This window comes from Henckelia pumila, chromosome 4 (assembly GCF_033568475.1).
Source record: "Henckelia pumila isolate YLH828 chromosome 4, ASM3356847v2, whole genome shotgun sequence".
In the NCBI taxonomy this organism is placed as follows: Eukaryota; Viridiplantae; Streptophyta; class Magnoliopsida; order Lamiales; family Gesneriaceae; genus Henckelia; species Henckelia pumila.
The window spans coordinates 23,006,280-23,027,085 of record NC_133123.1 but is presented as its reverse complement, the minus strand read 5'-3'; the positions used below and the strand labels follow the sequence as shown (position 1 = coordinate 23,027,085).

Below are 20,806 nucleotides of genomic sequence, written 5' to 3'. Positions count from 1 at the left end.
AACCTTCAGAGTGAATTTTTTAGCAAGTAAAAATAATGGCCATTTTTCAAAAGCCCTTTTAACTGCATAAAATTCCTTCTCGTTGATATGACATCTAATGGCCTCAGATTCTGAAAAAATATCGCTACAGTATCTGCATGGTATTTCTCCATCTGGAGTGATCTTGGTAAGGACTGCTGCCCACCAATCATCGCTGGCATCCGTAAATAATACCAGATCATCTTCATCTACGGGTATAGCCATTTTTGGGAGATTCTTACATATCTCTTTTAATTGGTTTACCCCTTTAGTATGGTCATCGGTCCATATAAACCTAGCATCCTTTTTTAACAAAGGACTGAACACCTTTCTGTACATTGCTAGATTGTTAATGAACATCCCTGAAAAATTAACTACTCCAAGAAAACTCTGGAGTTGTTTTACATCTTTGAGTTTATCTGGAAAATTCTTTACCTTTTCCACAATATGGGGTTGTAGAATTATTCCAGTTTCATTAATCTCAATACCGAGGAATTTAATTTTTCTCGTTGCTATGACTGCTTTCTTTTCAGATAAAACCAGTCCTTTTTGTTTACAAATTTTAGAGAAAATCTCTAAGTGTTTAACGTGTTCGTCTATATTTTTTTGATGCTATAAGAATATCATCAATATAAACAAACATAAAGTTGAAATAATCTTTAAAAAGGTTATCCATCTTTCTTTGAAATATTTGGGGTGCATTAGCTAATCCCATAGGCATAACTTCCCAAATATAGTGTCCTTGTGGATTAGAGAAGGCTGTGAATTTCTTACTTCCTTCTTCCATTCGAATCTGGTAAAATCCAGACTTACAATCAAATTTTGAGAACACTCTAGCATTTCGTACACAGCTAATTAGGTGTTCTCTACTCGGTATGAAGTACCCATCAAACTCTAGGATTTTATTAATACCTTGGTAGTTAATAACTAGCCTGAGTTTCCCTCTTTTTATTTCACCATGATTTCTAACCAGAAAACCTGGGCTACTATATGGTGAAACTCCTTCTTTGATTAAACCAAGGTCCAAATGTTCCTTGATAATCATTCTCATATCCCTTTGATTTGTTATGTTCATCGGGATAGGCTTATATCTGACGAATTCATACTCTTTACCTTCCTTTAGAGTAAGACTGGCTTTGAGTTGATTTCTATCCCACCATGCCAATGGATGCTCGTTGTAACTTTCTTTGAGCCTCTTTTTGACATCTTCAAGGGATATTTTATTCTCTAACTCTATATCTCTGTGATTTAGAGTTACCTTGAGAAGCTCCATATCCTCTGTTTGGAGTTCTTGTTCTGTTGTTATTTTCAACATGGTTTCTCCAAAACTTCCCTTTATCACCATGCTGGCTGCGAAATATTATCGGCAATTGTCGATAAAAAGCAACCTTGAGTCTTTGAACGATAATTTTATGATCATAAATTGTAGTGAACATAAGTCTTCTTGACTTATTGTCTTGTGTGTACTTCTTAAACATTTGTAAGAAGTTATTTCCTAACAGGATATCAGCTCCTGTATCATGGAAATAGATTGGTGGTGTTTTTACCTTGTACCAAGGTATTTGACCTGCGCCTCCCATAAGGATCTCTGCTTGTTTTATTCCTTTGCAAAGAATTAAAATTCTTCGAGAGAAATCTCGTCCAGCAATTTTTGGCAATTCCTCTTCACATTCTTCAGGGAAGACTCCTCTTTTTGCTGTACAAATTTTTGCTCCTGAGTCAATATAAGCTGCAAAATACTCAGCCTTATATTGTTCATATAACATCCCTATCTGAATGTATATGAAGAAAGGACTTGTTGTCATTTTTTAAAGGGATTACTAAATGGCCCCGCCATTTTTAACAGATTGTGTTGTAACTCAGTAATTCGATTAAGACTATTTACCTTTAGTTTCCCTAAGGCCTCAGAAGGTAGAGTATGGTTATTCCTTTCTACTTCTTCAATGCGTTCTAGTAAACCATGTTCATGACTTACTAATTTCAACTGTTGCTTCTTCCTCTGTCCGTGAACAGAATTCTCGAATCTGATTAAGGGATTGTCCCTTATCCAATTCTCTTGGTTTTCCATTTCGTAGAATTCTTATTGAATTCTCCAAGTCTTTTCTTTTGTCATGAACTCTATTCATTTTTCAAGGCGTTTCCTCCTTTTTCAAGGCGTTTCCATGGTTTATGGTCTTCCAGGAATTCTAGACCAAGAATGAGTTGATCTATTTCTTTTCCTGGAATTCCCCAGATTTGAACTTCCAATTCTCCAATATTTATCACTCCTTGGTAAGTTCCTTTTTCCTGTTGTTTTAAATAGTAAATCGAGTTACAAGGAAACAAGTTTCGATGACTTGTAATTTCGAATACTATTTTCACTTCTTTCTATCCTTCTGGAGATCTAAGTTTTCCTATTATAGAAAACTCTTTTTCTTCTGGTGGAATTTCTTGAATAAGAGATTTGTCCCATCTTCTGCTTGTCATTCTGTCTCCTTGGAAAGATAACCTTCGGGGTTCTATTTTAAGGTCTCTGTATAGAACCGGTCTGTCTTGAATTTGAATGTCTGTTTCCTGAATTAAAGAAAACTCGATTCTTTCCGGGTATATTGCTTGAGAAACTTTCCCAAAGATCTTTGGAATTTCAATGAACTCATTTCTAATAAATAATTCAGAATGGTGAGTATTAGAAAGAGCATATGAAATTTGATACGTAATAGAATATGACCTATTACCTTCCTTCATTAGTCTTTTTTCTTTGAAGTTTTGATGTAAAGTCAAGGCTCGACTAAAATCTCTATCAGCTAAATTGTAGGTTATTCTTGGATAAATAACTCCCACAATTTTTCCTGCATATAAATTTCCCGAGATAGTTCCTAGAACCGCATCTTGTATATTTCCCATTCTTTTTATCGCATACTACGATATCTATGGGTGAATCTATTCCCTTTTTAAAAGTAGCCTTGATCATAATCTGGATTGCTCCAATATAAATCCAAGACATTGTCTTTGCTACTTCTGCTTTTAATTTCTGTAATTCTTCTCGAATTTCTTCAAAGAGAATTAATTGCATTTCAATTTGATTACTGGTTAGTTCCATAGGGATCGCCATTTCCCTTCTGGATACCTTATAAATCAAATTATGTCTTCTTTGTCTTAGCCCTAGGTTTCCTAAGACTTTTTCAACTTGTTCTGCCAAAAATCCTTGGTACTTCTGTAATGTTGGATTTTCTCTCATAATCCTTTGGACCATATTATGAGATATCGTGGTTTGACTAAAGAACCCAGCCAAACTTTCATATGTTTCATGGCGAAATACTTCCTCTTTACTATGATTCTGATTCTGATTCATCTTCAGAAACTTCTCGACTAAACAATATCTCTTCTTCTTATATGATTTCATCTGAGGGGATATCCTCAAATTGATATACTTGGACTAGATCTTGAAAGAAGACCGCATCATCCATATCTGGTGTTGCTTCAAAGAGTTTAACTCCTTTTTTCTCGTTTTCTGAACAATTTGTAGATATATGTCCTCTTGCTCCACATGTCCAGCAGTTGCAATCCTTGAAACTTTCACTTGCTCTTGTATGAGTTCTTCTGAAAGTTCTTCTTGATGGTGTTCTTCCCCTGCTTTGTGATGAGCGTGTTGCTGGGGATGTTCTTATAGGTCCACTTCTTCTACCTGATCTATAGGATCTGGCCTTTTGTTTGGACCAAAATGTTATTGGTTTCCAAGAACTTTTCATTCTTTATTATATGAATTATTTCTGAATTTCTTCCTTTTAAATCCCTGTTATCTGTTTCCAATGATCGTTGGAAGATCATTTTCTCTACAACACAAAGGTGTACGCTTATCTATACCCCTTATTTTCTTATAGCTCTTCTGTAATGCTGCCATATGGCACCATTCTGCTAATTTTCCTTTAAAAAAGGAGGCACGTCTTGCCAATGTATCAAGATTGCCTGGAACATATTTTTTAATCAGCATTTCTCTCCAGGGACTTGACATTTTTGCAAAAAATAGCTGAATTGCTATATTTTCCTCGACTCCCGAATTCCATCTGTATTTAGTAAATAACATAATGTATTCATCAACTAAGCAGATATCATGTAACTCGAGGCTATAAAGAGCTTGAGTATATCTTATCTTTTTCTCTGTACCTTGATTATTGAAATAGTCTACCCCTATGAATTATGCTTTAAATAGGGTGGCCATTCTTTCTCCAATCTCGCTGAGTGATTCTCCTGCTAAGATTGATTTCTTAGTTTCTGGCATAGTCATCTCCCATGCGATCTTAACAGATCCCATTAGACTCATTTCTAGAAGTTTAATGAATCCTTCTTTATTGAGATATAATATCCCTGCTGCTATTCTCATAGCTGACGTCCAATAATCTATAAGATCTTCTCTGTTTTTGAAGTCCAAAACATCAAGGTTTAACATAACCCCGTAAGGATGTATTGGATCTAAAACAGTTTTTCCGTAAGGAGTTTGATGGAGTGGGATTTTACTCCTTCTGGATCTGGTTTCTGCTGGATGTGAATTTTTTCCAACCTGGAACTCACTATGTGGTTCTTCTTTTTTAACCACATATCTTGGGGAATTCCCTATGGGTTGTTCACCCTCAGAAGAATTCATTTTTAGATCTACTACTTTGAGATTCGCAAAAGAATCCGCAAGATCTTGTAGATCCTCGAGATTTAATCTTTCTAAAGTAGTCATCAGATAGTGTTTTTCTCTGATACTGCTTTTATAAGATTAATCATCATTTCATCATTGGTTAAAGGTTTTTGGACCATTTTGATTTTACCTTTCTGATGTAACAAAGGTTCGGTACCAAATGTGAGTGGTAACCTTCCTCCTGTATTTCTTTTTCTAGAACCCGAAGTGTGTTCTAGATTTATGATTTTATTTTGAAGATCCTTTAGGTTTTCAAGAATTTCTTCTTGTTTCTTAAGGATTTCTTCAATTTGCCGAGGTATTTCATACAGCTAATTGCTGTAATTACCGTCTTTTGAATTTCTCTAAGATCTCCGGAGAGTTTAGAGGAATCTGGGGTAATCTCTAAAAATTGAGAGTTAGAAATCATTTTTCTTTATCTCTTCAAAATTAAGAGCATTAATCACAACCTGTTGTAAGTAATCTATTGTGAATAGATTAACTTGCTTATAGGATTTCATATGAATAAAATCCTCTTGATTCAAACCTTCGTTTGAAGTCATCTTTTTTTTTAAAAAAATCTTCTCCTCAACAAAGAAAAACATGAATTAACGAATAATATTATGTCTGAATAATTAACCTAAGGCTTTGATACCATTTTTTACGGATAATCCTTTGTACCATGAATAAACACAAAATCTTCAGATTTTAGCATAAAAATCTTTAGATTTTAAGCATAAAAAAGCATAAATCCAGTACAAGAATTAAACAATTAAATTCAAGTTTTGTGGTCCTATGAGCTATTGCAAAGAATCTTATGGGTAAGGAGGTAGAGCAAAGTCAAGTTTGGGATTTATCACTAATTTGCTCTTAAAATTGATATTAATTATATTTAAGTTTCTTGTTTAATATTTATACGGTTGATTATTAAATTATAATTATTTTAAATACAGAACCAGTTCATTGCGAAGTAACAGACTGCGAGAGCATGTGTCCACCGATAGGGATAGGAAACGCAGTGTTGCTTTGATTGCTGAATTGAGAATACTAGAAATTTGACGCAACACTTCTCAGCGATTCGCGAGACCCCAAATAATGGTAAGCGTATAGCGTGTGCATTATGCGGAATATCGACTTTAGTGTTGGCGAAGCCTTAATTTTTCAGCCGATTTATTGAGTATAATTTGTCGTTCCTAACTGTGTGGGTTACAGTTTTCATTCGCAGCTATCAATGATACAGACTCGAGAAACGAGTGGCAACCATTAGCTCCGACAAAAGAAGCGCAGGCAAGAATTTTGTGCTATTGATCCCAATTAACTTTCATGTTTGCATTATCTAGTTTTGTTCGACTCATTTTAATGTTTTCGTGTTTGAGAACCTGAGTGGATTTCATGATCCGGTAGTTAATCGTTGCAGTTATTGTGTTGCAAATTTTGAACGTGCTGGGCCAATAATTTTGTGATGTCGATGTTTTTGGGTTAACTTTACAGTTTGAGAAGCGCCCTGGGATTTAATTTCATTGTAGCATAAAGTGATAACGAAGCTTTTTGAGGAATTTTTCTTAACCGAGCTTTCGTGAGCCAAGCCAGAGTAAATCTCAAGCAGCTTGATAGTATTTTACACATTATTTTGTATTGCTAGCTTATCCAGCTCAATCAACCTAGAACAAATGTTTTTCAATTTTTCAAAATGAGATACCTGAGCTACAAGGATTTTTGCAATCCATCAAGAGGTTGTGACTTGTGAGACTGGGATCATTTTTCTGCAGTATCTGCTCCTATGTATTATAGCTATTTTGTCTTATCCACTAGGTATTGGTTGTAAACTTCCATCTCGTTTATAATTGAACTGTGTTTCCAGGAGTTTCGTTTGTCACAGTTATATCATGATGGACTGTTGAGATTGCAAGCTAAAGACTATGAAAAGGCCCGTGAACTTTTGGAGTCGGTGCTACAAGATCCATTGATATCAAATGATCAGGTTGTGCAAGCTTTAAGAATCTTCCAACATTTTTTTTCTTTTGACACCTTTTCTTCTTTCACGTCTATTTCTTCTTTTGATTTTTTTTCGCTTTACGTTCTTATGTATGTATTTTTTTTTGTTTATTTCAGGTGGAAAATATTGCTAGTGGTGGTCATCTGTCACAGCTCAGGTAATAAACATTGACAAATAAATTTCCTTTCGAACGGTTTTGATATATATACATATGTATATATATGCTTCTGTTAGGTCTTTCTTTCAATGGTCACTCCGCATCGATATGGGCGTGTGCTCATTTCATGGTTTGTTTGCTGGGCGGGGATGCCTATGTGTCTTTGTTTTCCATCCTATAATTTCCGGATAAATTGTTTGATCCAACTATCATTTTTATAATACCAAGTTTGTCCATAGTTGAAATGGCGACGACTCTATCCCTTTGGCTACCTTGGTTTTATGCAGTCATGGCAGAATTGAGCATATCACAATTTCGTATCAGTTGAGTTTGTTTGAATGGAAGTTACCAGAACTCTGCTTCTGTCAATTCACAATAGGAATTGTTATGATCCATTTGAAGCTTTTTGTTAAACATTTTTATGACTCAACTTTTTGGTTGTCTGCAGATTCTTGGCACTTAAAAACCTTGGCATGGTCTTTCTTCAACAGGGCCCTACCTGTTATGAGAGTGCTTTGCGGTGCTATCTGCAAGCTGTTGATATTGATGGCAAAGATTCTGTCCTCTGGAACCAGTTAGGTACTCTGTCATGCTCGATGGGGTCTTTAAGCATCTCTCGTTGGGCTTTTGAGCAAGGACTTGTTTGCAGCCCTAATAACTGTAAGCTTAATTTTTGTCTTTCCCCACCTTTCACTTGTCACATTTTCACTTAAACGATACCAATGCCACCTCTATCCCCTTTCATCTTGTACTAGACATTTTCATACTTTTTAATTTATCTAACAGCCACATCTCTCCTCAGGATATATTGTTGACATAAGCCATGTCTCCACAAGTTAATGTATGGTTTATTGACAAACTGCAGGGAATTGCATGGAGAAACTCTTGGAAGTTCTGATTTCTATCGGTGATGAAGGGGCTTGTCTTTCTGTTTCAAAACTGATATTAAGCCATTGGCCATCTCATTCTCGTGCATTGCATGTTAAAATTACCATTGAGGAGTCTGAACCAATACCATTTACCCCAAGAGGTATAGATAAATTACAACCGAAACATGCACGACTGAAATTTCCAGAGAAGAGAAAAGCATCAGATGGGGAATTGGACAATACCACGGCATGTAAAAAGCTGAAGCAAAAAATTGAAGTTCAACTCTCAGAAGCCTCCTGGATAGCACTTGCTTATGAGCTACTGGAGATCCTACTCCCATTATCGATACCCTGCTCTGAACCAATTGAGAGGCAGAAATCTGGGGACGTTACAGTAAGCATACAGTTGCCTTCATCGACAAAAGTGGCAAGTTTTATTGAGATAAAAGGGTTCACGTGCAAGTCAGGTGGTATAGGCATGTCTGTTGTTGATCATAGCTCTACCAATGATAAGGAAGGAACTGTACTCGAAGAACAACCTCAAGAGAGAAGAAGCAGTCGCCTTGAAAGACTCAGAACTCGTAAACCAGGGAAAGAAGAATCAGAACTTTCCACTAATAAGGATCTTGCTAAAGTTGTGAAGCAATATCTAGTACCTTATTTGGTCAGCAGAGCTAGTACTATAAACTGCGAGCACAATTCTAAGGTTTCTTTGGATTGTTCTCAAGAAGCTTCCAATTTGTTAGATTCAGAATCTACTGATGTCATTGCATTTGTCCAGAGTACATACAATAACTGTGGTGCTTACCACGTGAGTCACTTGCTTTTAGAGAAAATTGCAAATAGAGGCATTTCATATCAGGATAGTATTGTAAAAATATTGGACTTGGAGAAGTTGACAAGACTCTGGGGACAGGAAAGAACTCCTGAGTGCAGTCTTTTTCTTTCTGAGCTTTATTATGACATTGGGCTACGGTCTTCTGAAACATCAAAAAAGTGCAGTTTCATGTCAGAGGCATCCTACCATCTTTGCAAAATTATAGAATCTGTAGCCATGGAATTTCCTTTCCATATTACTGGAAGGGATGAGAAAGGAAATTGCAACTTGACAGATGTTTCTGAAAAAAACATTAATACTGCGATGGGCAACAATTCTTTGTCAAATTTTAACCATTGCTTCTGGATACGTTTTTTCTGGTTAAGTGCACACTTGTCTCAGTTGGAAGGTGACGAGCTAAAAGCTCAAAAGGAGTTGTCTGTTGTATTGTCCCTTTTCATGGACAAGGATAAAATGAACTGCCCTTCTGTTCCTATTTGCTTGCCGCACTGCAAAGCCAACAAAAAGCTTTCTATTGATAGGGTTCTTCATGAAATCAATTTGATTGAGGTTGATTACTTGGTAAAGAAGTCTGTAAAAGATATGCTTGAGAAAAATATGCATGCAGAATGTGTTGATCTTCTTGCCCCTCTTTTATTATCAGTAAATGATGTTCATTTTGATGTGTTATGCGCCTCGGGTCATGAAGGTAGAGGGTTTATACCAATCGAGATATCTGCATTAGATGTTTTAATTGAATCATGTGAACTGGCAGAACAGATGTACGTTGATGTTTATTTGGGTTGTCATAGAAGGAAACTCCAATTACTTTTAGCTAGAGCTGGTCTGGAAGGCAATTCTACTGGTAACCATGCATTTTCTTTTTCTGAAAGTCCATCAAATGAAAGCTTATGGCAGCAGTGGAACCATTCAGTTGCTGAAGAGGTGAAGGCTATATCTCAATCTGCATCAAAAATCAAGAACAACATCAATCCCATCGACTTTATTGTGAGTCATTGTTTTTCAAAGTTGTTACTATCTTTAGGTTTTTGTAGAATATTACAGAAAGCCGTGAATAGGATTTGGCAACGGATTTACCTACAAACAGCGACAAGATACGCATGATCCATTGAGTTAGGATGATACTTTTCTATCTGAAAGCACAAAATTGTTGATTCTTAGCTAATATGAAAATCAACTTGTTTGATCTTCCTTTTCGGGGCAATCTTGTTTATTTATCTGGTTGTTGTTATCTTGCCTATATTTGAACATTAGAGGTTCCTTGTACTCTTTCAGGGTGCTTCAGTTATTTAGTTTCAAGAAATTAGGCATCCCTTATCATTTTGTATTCCCTTGGATTCTTCCTGCTTTACTGGTCGGTTGTTACAAATATGGGGGAATTACATGCTTATCAATAGTAGATCACCTTTTTTTTTTTTAATAAGCCCCTCTTTTTATAGTAATTTGTTTGGAGATTTATAGGTTTATATGCATCTGTGACAAAGGAAACTCAAGTATTATATTCACACCCAACTGGTTTGTGCATTTGCAGGGTATGTATGCATGTATTAATTCATTCACCGATATAAAGTACCAGAAGCTAAGACCAAAATATGTTTATCTTTCAAAATGGACTTTCTGAAATATAGACATTGATGAAAAATTCCAGTGGTGATCAACTATGTGAAACATGCTGTATCTGTGTTGGTAAAAAGGCTGAATATTTTTGTTTTAGCTGGAAATCATTTCGCCCTTATAGAGCTTGTTATTTTGTACATTTACGATCTATATTATTGCCTTATTTGCATGTTTTATGTTTATATCACTTTGGAAGTTTTTGTTTGAGCTCGGATAATTCTTATTTATATACTGTTCACCATGAACTAATTTCGTCACGTTCTTTATACATGAATTTTCAACAAGCATTTATATTACTTAACATGTCCCATTGTTTAGAGCAATAATTTGAAAATGCTTGAAGTTGTTCTGGATACAAAGAGGCATCAGAAATTGCCTTTTATATCAGAACTTAGAGAAATTTTACTTGATTGACATGCTATATTTCCTTACCCTGTTTGACAATATCTTGCAGAACAAAGATCACATGGAAATTATTGGTGATATCCAGTGTTTATTGCTAACTCTCATGTGCAATATCGCTAATTTATACTTCTCCAAGAAGTCCTCTGGGATTGGTGTCCCTGATTCAATTGAGCACACTGAAAGATGGTACTTTGTGGACGCTGCTATTGCCTTTTGTAAACTTCAGCACTTGAACTTTAACGCTACAGTCAAGTCTCAGGTGAGCATGGGCCCAGCTTCTACCTCTTATTGCTTTGTTTAATTGGTCCATCATTGCCCCTCTTTTTTCCCTCTCCAGTTTACATTCTAATGTTCTTTCATTTTGGTATCAGACTGAGTTGGTCGTGGCGATTCATGAGATGCTCGCGGAGTTCGGTATCTGCTGTGCTCGAGGGACTGATGAAGCAGAAGAAGGAACGTTCTTGAAACTTGCAATTAAGCATCTATTAACCTTAGATATGAGACTTAAATCTAATATTCACTCTCCTAATAAAAGGCAAGAAACAAAGCTCGATCTACGCACTTCCAGCAAAGATCAGTTTACAGAGTCAGAGAAACTAGCCCATGACAGTCCTATCCCAGGATCTCCAAATGTATCTCAACAATCCCATGTTCTTGATAATGAACTGGACAAAAAGGACAGGGATGTAGCTTCCACTTCAGAAAACGTGTCTGTTGAGAGGTTAAGTTCAGAAAGCATTCCCTCTTCTTTAGATAAAGAGAATCTTTGCCTGAAAAGCAACAATAGTGTAGATTATGGGTCTGATGGAACACACAGCAGAGAAATAAAGAACAACCATATGATTGAGTGTGGTGATGAATTAGCTGAGGATGAAAGAGAGGAACTTGAGCTTGGCATTGATAATGCTTTGGATCAGTGCTTTTATTGTTTGTATGGTTTGAATCTGAGATCAGATTCATCTTGTGAAGAGGATTTGGTAACCCATAAACACACAAGCCAGGGAGATTATCAGACCAAGGAACAATGTGCTGATGTTTTCCAATATATACTTCCATATGCAAAAGCTTCATCTGTGAGTAGAATTTTCTTGACTCGTCTGTGTCTTCCTTTCTGGTTTTCCTGCTTTCAAGACCTTCACATCAATATGGCTCAGTATCCTTTTGTTGTGCTATAATCAAAATATACGGTATAATGCTTCTAGAACTGAACCACTGAATTTACTTTGGTGCACTAAGATGTGTTTGACTTTCAGAGGACTGGGCTGGTTAAACTTCGAAGGGTTCTCAGAACCATACGCAAACATTTTTCCCAACCACCCGATGATGTTTTGGCTGCAAATGCAGTTGATAAGTTCTTAGACGATCCTGAATTATGTGAAGATAAGCTCTTGGAGGAGGCTGAATCAAACCGCTTTCTGGATTCCACTATGAAAATTATGTTTTCAGAGAATTCATTTGGTAAACAACAGAACACATCATCAGTAGAAAGGTATTATTATTATATAAGGAGGTTGCCGATTCCATTAAATTTTGTACTACATGACTAGCACTTGGAGCAAAGTTCCTACATCATTAATGTTTTGGTTTCAGTTCTGACCCTTACCTGGAAGTTTATTGCAACTTGTATTATCTTCTCGCCCAGTCCGAGGAAATGAGTGCGACTGATAAATGGGCTGGTTTTGTTCTAACTAATGAAGGAGAAGACTTTGTAGAGCAGAATGCAAATCTATTCAAATATGATTTACTGTATAATCCTATGCGTTTTGAAAGTTGGCAAAAGCTTGCCAATTTATATGATGAGGTAATGTTCATGACATTCTTCTTTCCTCATAAAAGGCAAAAGGAGGGAGGTCAAGTGATCCAAGCTTGATAATGCCTAAGTTTATGGTACTTTATCATGCAGGAGGTGGACTTGCTGCTGAATGATGGCAGTAAGCAAATAAATGTTCTGGGTTGGAGGAGAAATTCTAATCTACCTCAGAGAGTTGAGGCAAGTCGAAGAAGGAGCAGAAGGTGCTTATTGATGACTTTGGCTTTGGCAAAGACAGCAAGTCAACAGGTTTCCTTCCCTTTTTAACTCTGGCTATTTTTAGATTGTGACTGTGATGATGATAAGAACTCCATGCACCTCATGCTGGCTGGCTATTTTTTTCGGTCGAATATTCTCTGCATTGATGTTGTGTTGTTGGATTATGGATTGTGTTGATTTTGAGCCGATGCCTGTAATTACAATGTGTAGAACACTTCTCCATTGTTTTCTAACGTTTTATTGGTATCAGGGAGAGATACATGAGTTATTGGCATTAGTATACTATGATGGACTTCAGAACGTTGTACCATTCTATGATCAAAGATTGATCGTTCCCTTAAAAGGTGCGGAATGGAAGATATTTTGCGAGAATGCTCTAAGTCAATTCAAGAAAGCCTTGAAACACAAGTATCTTTCATCCTCTTTCATCCTCATATCTCAAACGTTTTCTTTCCAGATTCTGATTATGCTACCTATCTGTTAAAAACTTTGCAGGGAAGATTGGTCTCATCCATTTTATGTGGGGAAACTCTGTGAAAAACTTGGGTACTCTCATGATATGGTGTTCTCGTATTACACCAAGGCTATTGCCTTGAATCCATCAGCTGTAGATCCATTCTACAGGATGCACGCATCACGGCTGAAGTTGCTCTGCAAATGTGGGAAACGAGATGAAGAGGCCTTAAAGGTTCTAATCTATTACACTTGATGTGATTCTTTTTTCGGAGGACTGTATATGCCTTTACTTCACCTATTTATTTGTGTTTTTTTTATATTGCTATGGAAATCTGTGCACGCATCCTTTTTTAAGGGTGGAAGTGAGGTTACATTTGCATAAAGAATCCATAGAAATGATTTTTCTTGTGAGCTCTTTTTTGAATTTTTGTGATCTTTGATTGATCAGTGTCCACATCTATTTGTGATTGTTTGATTACTGCTAAGACATTGTGATGTTGATCAGTAATCTGTGTTCCAGGTAGTTGCGGCACATTCCTTTGTTTGGTCAACCAAGGAATCTGTGATGAATATTTTCAGTGGACTTGGTTGTGAAAATTCAAAGTCATCAATGTACGTTGAGGATGGAAGTTCTTGTACCAATTCCGAGCTAGTTGGACTCCATCAATTTGAGAAGATATGGAATCTGCTTTACAGCGATTGCCTTTCTGCCCTAGAAACTTGCGTGGAAGGAGACCTCAAACATTTCCATAAAGCCAGATATATGCTATCTCAAGGGTTGTACCGGAGAGGTGGACCTGGGGATCTAGAGAAAGCAAAGGAGGAGCTTTCTTTCTGCTTCAAGTCATCTCGCTCTTCATTTACGATAAACATGTGGGAGATTGACAGCATGGTAAAGAAAGGAAGGTACAGAAATCTTGTGCATGCCAGCTATAATATCAATATTGAAGCTTATTCTGTTGCATCTCTGAATAGGTCTTAAGCATCCAAGGTCCCAGAGTAGTATCAGAAAACTAATAGTGTTTTAACAGAAGGACTAGAAAGTTAAGGATTGGGACATCACTGATAAAACTGAAATTTAGCTGGCATATCCACCATCTTTTTCAACCTATCATAATTTTTCCATCAATTAGGTGGTGGTTAATTCATTAGTTTCAATCTTTGCTATCTCACTCCAATTGTACTACTTGGCATCCATTGTGCTTTTAATATCATTTGTTTGTATTATATTTTTATTCTTTGTAATGCAGGCGCAAGACTCAAGGTCCTTGTGGGAACAGGCGAGTTCTTGAAGTTCACTTAGCAGAGAGTTCTCGAAAATTCATAACTTGCATTAGGAAGTACACACTTTTTTATTTGAAGTTGCTGGAGGAGACTGGAGATATCTCTACCCTTGATCGAGCTTATATCTTTCTTCGGACTGATAAAAGGGTATTGCATCTTGATGCCTCTGGATTACGATAATTTACCAGAGTAATGGGTGCTAGCAGAGAGGAACATTGTTTAGAAATTCTTTCAATTTTGACTGCCCCCAATCAGAATTGTAGACTGTAGTGGCTGTATTATGAAGAAGAGGCTGCAATGATTCTAGCTAAAGCAAAGTGGTCCACCATACTGCAACAGAGTAACTAGTGACTGTTTTTGAAGAATTTATGTGCATAATTGCCAAAACAACTTTTGATATGTTTGTTAAAAAGAAAAAATCCTTTTCCAACTATCATATGGAGCCTTCTTTATTCCAATCTCATTCCCCAGTTTTGGATACATGAGTGCACAACATCTGTGGCCGTGTGATGTCATTGGTGTGGCCATGGAAAAGTAACCTATGTGTTTCTACAATTGTTGATGTGAACAATAATGTTTCAGAGTGAGTTCCATTGTGGAATATTTTCATAGAGCCAGAACAATGTGCTTTTTAGGTGAATTTTAGATGAAAGGAAATGAGATAAAACTTCAAAATTCATTTTCTTTGTATTGCCTCTGTCTTTAGGTTATCCTCCAGTGAATATGCCACATGTTTGTGAAGATTTTACTATGTTTCCTCATTTCTATAGAATGCCATGAAAGTACTTTGGCATGGAAACACATGGAGATCAAGTGTTTGAGATGTTTCCACTAATTAGGGTATCTATACGGAAATCCAGATTGACGTTCACTTTTCGGTACAAAAATGTTTATTTTAATTAGCCGTCTATAAATCTTACCGTAAATAAAATGATTTTACGATAAATATTTATACTGGAAACTGTTGCGTCTAACTCAGAGGTTAATGCAGTTCTCCTTGTGCCTAGAAGATCTGGTTCCGGTGGCTCTTATGAGGTACATCAAGGCCTTGACCATGTGTATATCTCAAGCTGGTCCTGGCTGTGATGCTATTACCGAATCCATTGAGCATTTGCTGGAGAGATTATTCAATTTGTTCTTGGAGAGGGTCAATTTATGGCATGATATTTTCTGCTTGCCTGAGCTAAGGGGTTCAGAGTTGACTGAAAGCAGCCTGTACGGGTAAGTGTGCCAGAGAGAATGAGTATTCCAATAAAAGTGATAAATGCATCAGCATGTGTTTTTTTTAATTTTCTTGTTATTTTTGTGCAATCACTCATAAAGGGTTTCCATGTTTCCAGTTGAAAATTTAAATGAACAAAAAAATGTCTATTTTCAAGTTCAAATATGTAGTTAAGTCGGTTGGTTGATCTTGCATGGCGTCTATCTTACCATTACATTTTCTTACTTGCAGATATCTCTATGACTTCATACAGCTATTGGAGAGAAACGTAAGGGTGGAAACACTTGAAGGCATAAATGAGAAGATCCGAAAGCGACTGAAAAATCCTAAGTTGTCCAACAGTATTTGTGCTAAAGTATATAGGCATGTGTCTGCTGCTTGGTGTAGATCCCTTGTCATTAGCATGGCAGTTGTTACACCCTTGCTTTCAAGGCTCTCGACTGAGATCTGTGATATGAATTTATTGGGCGGGGGACTGGAAAGCAACCAACTGCTTTGTGTCGATCTGCAATCAGAAGAATTGTGGAGTTCAGCTTTTGAGGATTCAAATCATCTCAAGAATCTTGAAACCAAATGGAACCTTTCGTTATCGAAGATCAAGAATGTTATAATCAAGAGAGTTTCAGATGAAGATTTGGAAACGGCAGCCGCACTTCTCAGATCTTCTTACAACTTTTATAAAGATACCTCTTGTGCATTGCTTCCATCCGGTATAAACCTTTATATGGTGCCAGCTCAGCTGGCGACAGAAACATATATCCAGCCAGGCATTGATGGGGTTGACATTATTGATATGAATACTTCAAGGAAACTTCTGTTATGGGCTTACTCACTTTTGCATGGCCATTGCCCAAACATCTCACATGTTATCAAGTACTGTGAAGAGAACGCAAAGGTATGACTTGTTAATATACATGGATAAACTAATCATGTAATGAGTGCGAAAGGAAATAAATTCTGTGTCACGAAAAGAAAAATAAAAGCATCCAGTGTATAACTTTCTACTAAATTTTAGACTTAGGACATAGGCTTGAGTCAAATTCATGCCATATGATGTAATCCTTCAAATGGAAAATGCTGTGTCTCTTGGATTTTATGTTTGGTGAAGGCTTTCACCAGTCATTTCCAACTTAATTTTGCCTCTTAAAAATCAATTTCTTCTTGTTTTAATAGCACAAATATTAATACCGTAACTTTGGTATGCACTGGGTAATGTTTATATTCTGTTTTTGCAATTCAGGCGAGGATCAAGAAAGGAACAGGGGGTTCATCCACCCCTCCAAGTGCCCACGTTTGTACTGCCACTGCCACTCATTTAGGTCCTTCCTAAAACTTTCTTGTGGTGCTTTACAAACAGAAAGTATCGCCATGACCATACACTGATATCAGCACATTCCTGTCCTTAAATTTGACCCAGAAATCTGCAATGCAGGTGGCGTGAAAGATGGGGTTGATAAAAGAAGTGAACCAGAAGTTCATCCGATACCCCCTTTTAGTCCTATTGCACCATTACCTGAAACTCAGAACATCCATAAACCGGAATGCTTCACTTTGGCAGAGTCCAAATTTACACAGAAGGGTACATCGACTTTGCCCAAGAATGCAAAGATTAAGAACCTGGTCAAAAAAAATTTGACCGAAAGTGACGGTAACAAAGGCTGCATGACAGCTGATTCTCAGCCTGTAGCTGGCAGTTCTTGCAACGAACCGCCCCCTGCATCTTCATCACTTTCTGGGGAATCACAGAGTGGTGAGAAATGTGAACCATCTGATGAGAAAGAACCGACATTATCAGCAACAAATTCACTTCAGCACAACGCCTCTGATGTTGAATTGGGCAGCTTGGATTAGCGGAATGAGGGTGTGAAATCGAATGAAGTTTGATTCCGCCTGGTCCTTTAAAGAATCTGTAACCAATTCCAGCATATTTTACAGTGTACTTGAGATGATTATAGTAAAATAATTTATTCATTGAGTTTAACCAAATCTAAAAAGTGAAATAAAGTATAGAGCCAATTTGGATATAGAAGCTGCCAAAACACTTAAATAAGTTCAGTTTTTTAAGTTATTTTAATTAAAAGAAATTTCATTTTGATGTTTGGATAATTGTTAAAAAATATTTTTATTTTTATTTTTATTTTTAAATGCAGTTATAACTATAGGTCCAAAAGCCAGAAATTCTAGCATTTATTTAAGTGTTTTTTTGAACAATTTTCATAACTAAAAAAAAAAAGTTTCTATCCTCTAGCTTGTCGAACAGACTCTTAATGTAAAGTTTAAAGTCGAGTATAAAAGCAAGTGTAGTGTTCTGATTGGTATGCATGCGTTTGTTAACATCACAAGCGATGATATTTATCACATGGCCTCCTGATACTGCATCTCAAAGTCTCCATTACTTTGTCATCTTCCATATGGATCTTGATCAGTTCTTTTTTCCCAAATTCTAACTCAGTCGGTCAGTCCCTAAATTTCAGATTTAATGGTTCTGTAAAACAAAAATTTTGAAGATTCAATCAGAATTGCGGTTGGTGGATTGTGATTTGTGATATAGATAAGGGGGAAAGAACTTTAATTTCTCTAAAGATTTCGACTGGGGCTCAATGTTCTGATCCCAGCACAGGATTGGCCCTCCCAAGCGTTCGGCTTGTTGGAGTATGTTGATTTTACTTGACCTGTATGTGTATCGAAAGTACTTGAGAGCAAGCACAGGACTCATTCATGCCGCAACGATTACCTGAAATACCAATAAGGCAAATAGTCCTAAATATTTAACGAGAGGATCAACAACAATATATAGATGCACCACTTTATTTATTTATTTGAAAAGAAAACATACAATCATTGTACAGTACCAGTATGATATGATGGCTGCCTACATAGACGAAACATGAAAAGACTGGTCCCTGAGATGCCTGAAATGAAAGAGAAACTGGAAGCATTCTATTGTTAGTAACTAGTTTCGCAGCTAAATATAACACTACAGCTAGCTAGATATCATGAACAAATTAAAATGAAAATAAACGGAAATAAAAAAAAAACAAAAACTTAGAAAATCTGGATGAAGCAGATCAGCAAGGATTTATAAAAGGAATATTGGGAAAGAAATTAAATGTCGTGCGATTATAAGAGTACGTAGCGTCCATGCACAAGTATCAACCCTTTTCCAAAAATCTGAATTAATCTGCAAGACAAGAATTGTCAAGTGTATTAGTGATTGCTCGATGAGTGAATAGTATTTAAATCCCCAATATTCATTATACTTTTATTCTAACTCCCCAACCAAAAGATTATTTACAATAGCTCTCTAGGACCACCAAACTTGATTAAATTCTAACTCCTAATTTTTAAAGATTAACCCAGATTCCTCTAAACTCTCCGGAGATCTTAGAGAAATCGAAAAGACGGTACAATATTACAACAATCAGCTGTATTAAATACCTCGACAGATTGAAGAAATTCTTAAGATTCTTGCAACTCTAAAGGATCTTCAAACAAAAATCCAAACTCTTGAACAAAAATCTGGTTCTAGAAAAGGTAATACAAGAGGAAGGTTATAACTCTCGTTTGGTACTGAACCTTTGTTACATCAGAAATGTAAAACCAAAATGGTACAAAAACCTTTGACCGATGAATAAATGATGGTCAATCTTATAAAAGCAGTATCAAAGAAAATACTATCTGATGACTGCTTTAGAAAGATTGTCTTGAAGATCTACAAGATCTTGCAGATTTATTTGCAAATATTAAAGTAGTAGATCTAAATATGAATTCCCCTGAAGGTGAACAACCTACAGGAAATCTTCCAAGATATGTGGTTAAAACAGAAGAACCACATAGTGAATTACAGGTTGGAGAAAATTCGCATCTAATAGGAACTAGGTCGAGAAGGAGTAGAATCCCACTCAACCAAACTCCTTATAGAAAAACTGTTTAGATCTGATACATCCTTATGGGGTTATGTTAAACCTCGATGTTCTTGATTTCAAAAACAGAGAAGATCTTATATGTGACGTTCCGTATTTTTCAAACATGTAACAAAAGAGTTGCGGAAAAAGGTTGGAAAAATTTTTCTTCACTTAAAATAATACAGGGAGTGCATCACACTAACTCCAAAAGAATTTAAAATATAAATTTATAACAATAAAACTCGTGACTGAACGTTCATAAAGTCAAAGAAATACCAGCAATCCTACAACAAATACCTTCTAAAATACGACACGTCAAAACCTACTACTGATATTTAAATGGGATAAGGGAATGTGAGTTACTATAAATAAACTACTACATCAAATACATTTCAAATAATCGAGAAACTTCCATAACAAATATCAAACTAAAATGAACATTTAAAAGACAAAACATTTGAATCACTCTAAACTCAACATTTAAAATACTGACAATGAAAATAGTAAAATCTTTACTATTAAATATCGTGCATAAATATTGTAACAACATTATGTAAATAAACATATGTAAATATTTTTCTGTAAAAACATCAGAGCTTCAGAACTGTCGTGCCATGCAGTGTCTTCGCCTCTTGGACTCTTTAGCCATGCTACCAAAGCTTTTTAAATCAAAACTGTTAAACCATCTGCACCATTCAAGTATAGTGAGTTTAAAGGACTCAGCAAGATTAAAATATACATATCGATGCCATCATGGTTTTCAAATAATTCAAACTTAAAAGAACATGAACATCATGATGCATTAGACTTAAAATTATTGAACATTATCTTCAAAGCTCTTAAAAATGCAAAGGTCTTAACCATGAACTTCGTCATGCCTAACATCAAAAGCTTGAAAATGAACTTCATGCGTGAATGCATAACCTTACCTTTCGATCCTTGAAGAAATGTATGCATTTAAAAATCTTACTCAAATCATGAGACTTGAACATACATCAAACCATGAACGTAAATCATGAACATAAACCATGAACTTAAACCATGAACATAACATATCATGACATAAACATAAACATGAGGGTGAACACGATTTTAATCTTAATTGATGAATTACGTGAAGTTGTGGCAACCGTCTGATAGGCCTGAAATTATCATTTACTGTTGATCAACAAGTAATTAGAAAGGCCCCTCCGGAGCTTATCCCGAAGTGTCAGTCCCGTGTCTTTCCATCGCTTAACTCATAATTGGAAAGGCCCCTCCGGAGCTTATCCCGAAGTGCCAGTCCCGTAGATTTGGAAAGGTCCCTCCGGCGCCTATCCCGAAGTACCATTCCCGTATTTGCCACCACAAAGGCACATAAGACATCAA

General features: G+C 36.2%; 1 protein-coding gene across 1 annotated transcript; it reads left to right on the top strand.

Annotated features, from left to right (window-relative positions):
- Window positions 1-5,618: 5,618 nt before the first annotated feature.
- LOC140894683 (calcineurin-binding protein 1-like) lies at window positions 5,619-17,548 on the top strand. Its single transcript, XM_073303251.1, has 19 exons — window positions 5,619-5,758; window positions 5,873-5,947; window positions 6,522-6,641; window positions 6,773-6,813; window positions 7,262-7,473; window positions 7,679-9,507; window positions 10,592-10,801; window positions 10,914-11,615; window positions 11,796-12,031; window positions 12,133-12,343; window positions 12,446-12,601; window positions 12,822-12,979; window positions 13,067-13,259; window positions 13,548-13,933; window positions 14,278-14,458; window positions 15,303-15,532; window positions 15,765-16,428; window positions 16,774-16,852; window positions 16,966-17,548. The coding sequence occupies exons 1-19, from the start codon at window positions 5,756-5,758 to the stop codon at window positions 17,382-17,384; spliced, it is 6,105 nt and encodes a 2,034-aa protein (XP_073159352.1). The 5' UTR covers window positions 5,619-5,755; the 3' UTR covers window positions 17,385-17,548.
- The last annotated feature ends 3,258 nt before the right edge of the window (window positions 17,549-20,806 follow it).

Excerpts from the sequence above, each read along its gene's own strand:
- LOC140894683 (XM_073303251.1), top strand. Across the intron at positions 6,642-6,772 it reads CATTGATATCAAATGATCAG|GTGGAAAATATTGCTAGTGG; the intron begins GTTGTGCAAGCT and ends TGTTTATTTCAG. Across the intron at positions 13,260-13,547 it reads GAGATGAAGAGGCCTTAAAG|GTAGTTGCGGCACATTCCTT; the intron begins GTTCTAATCTAT and ends TCTGTGTTCCAG.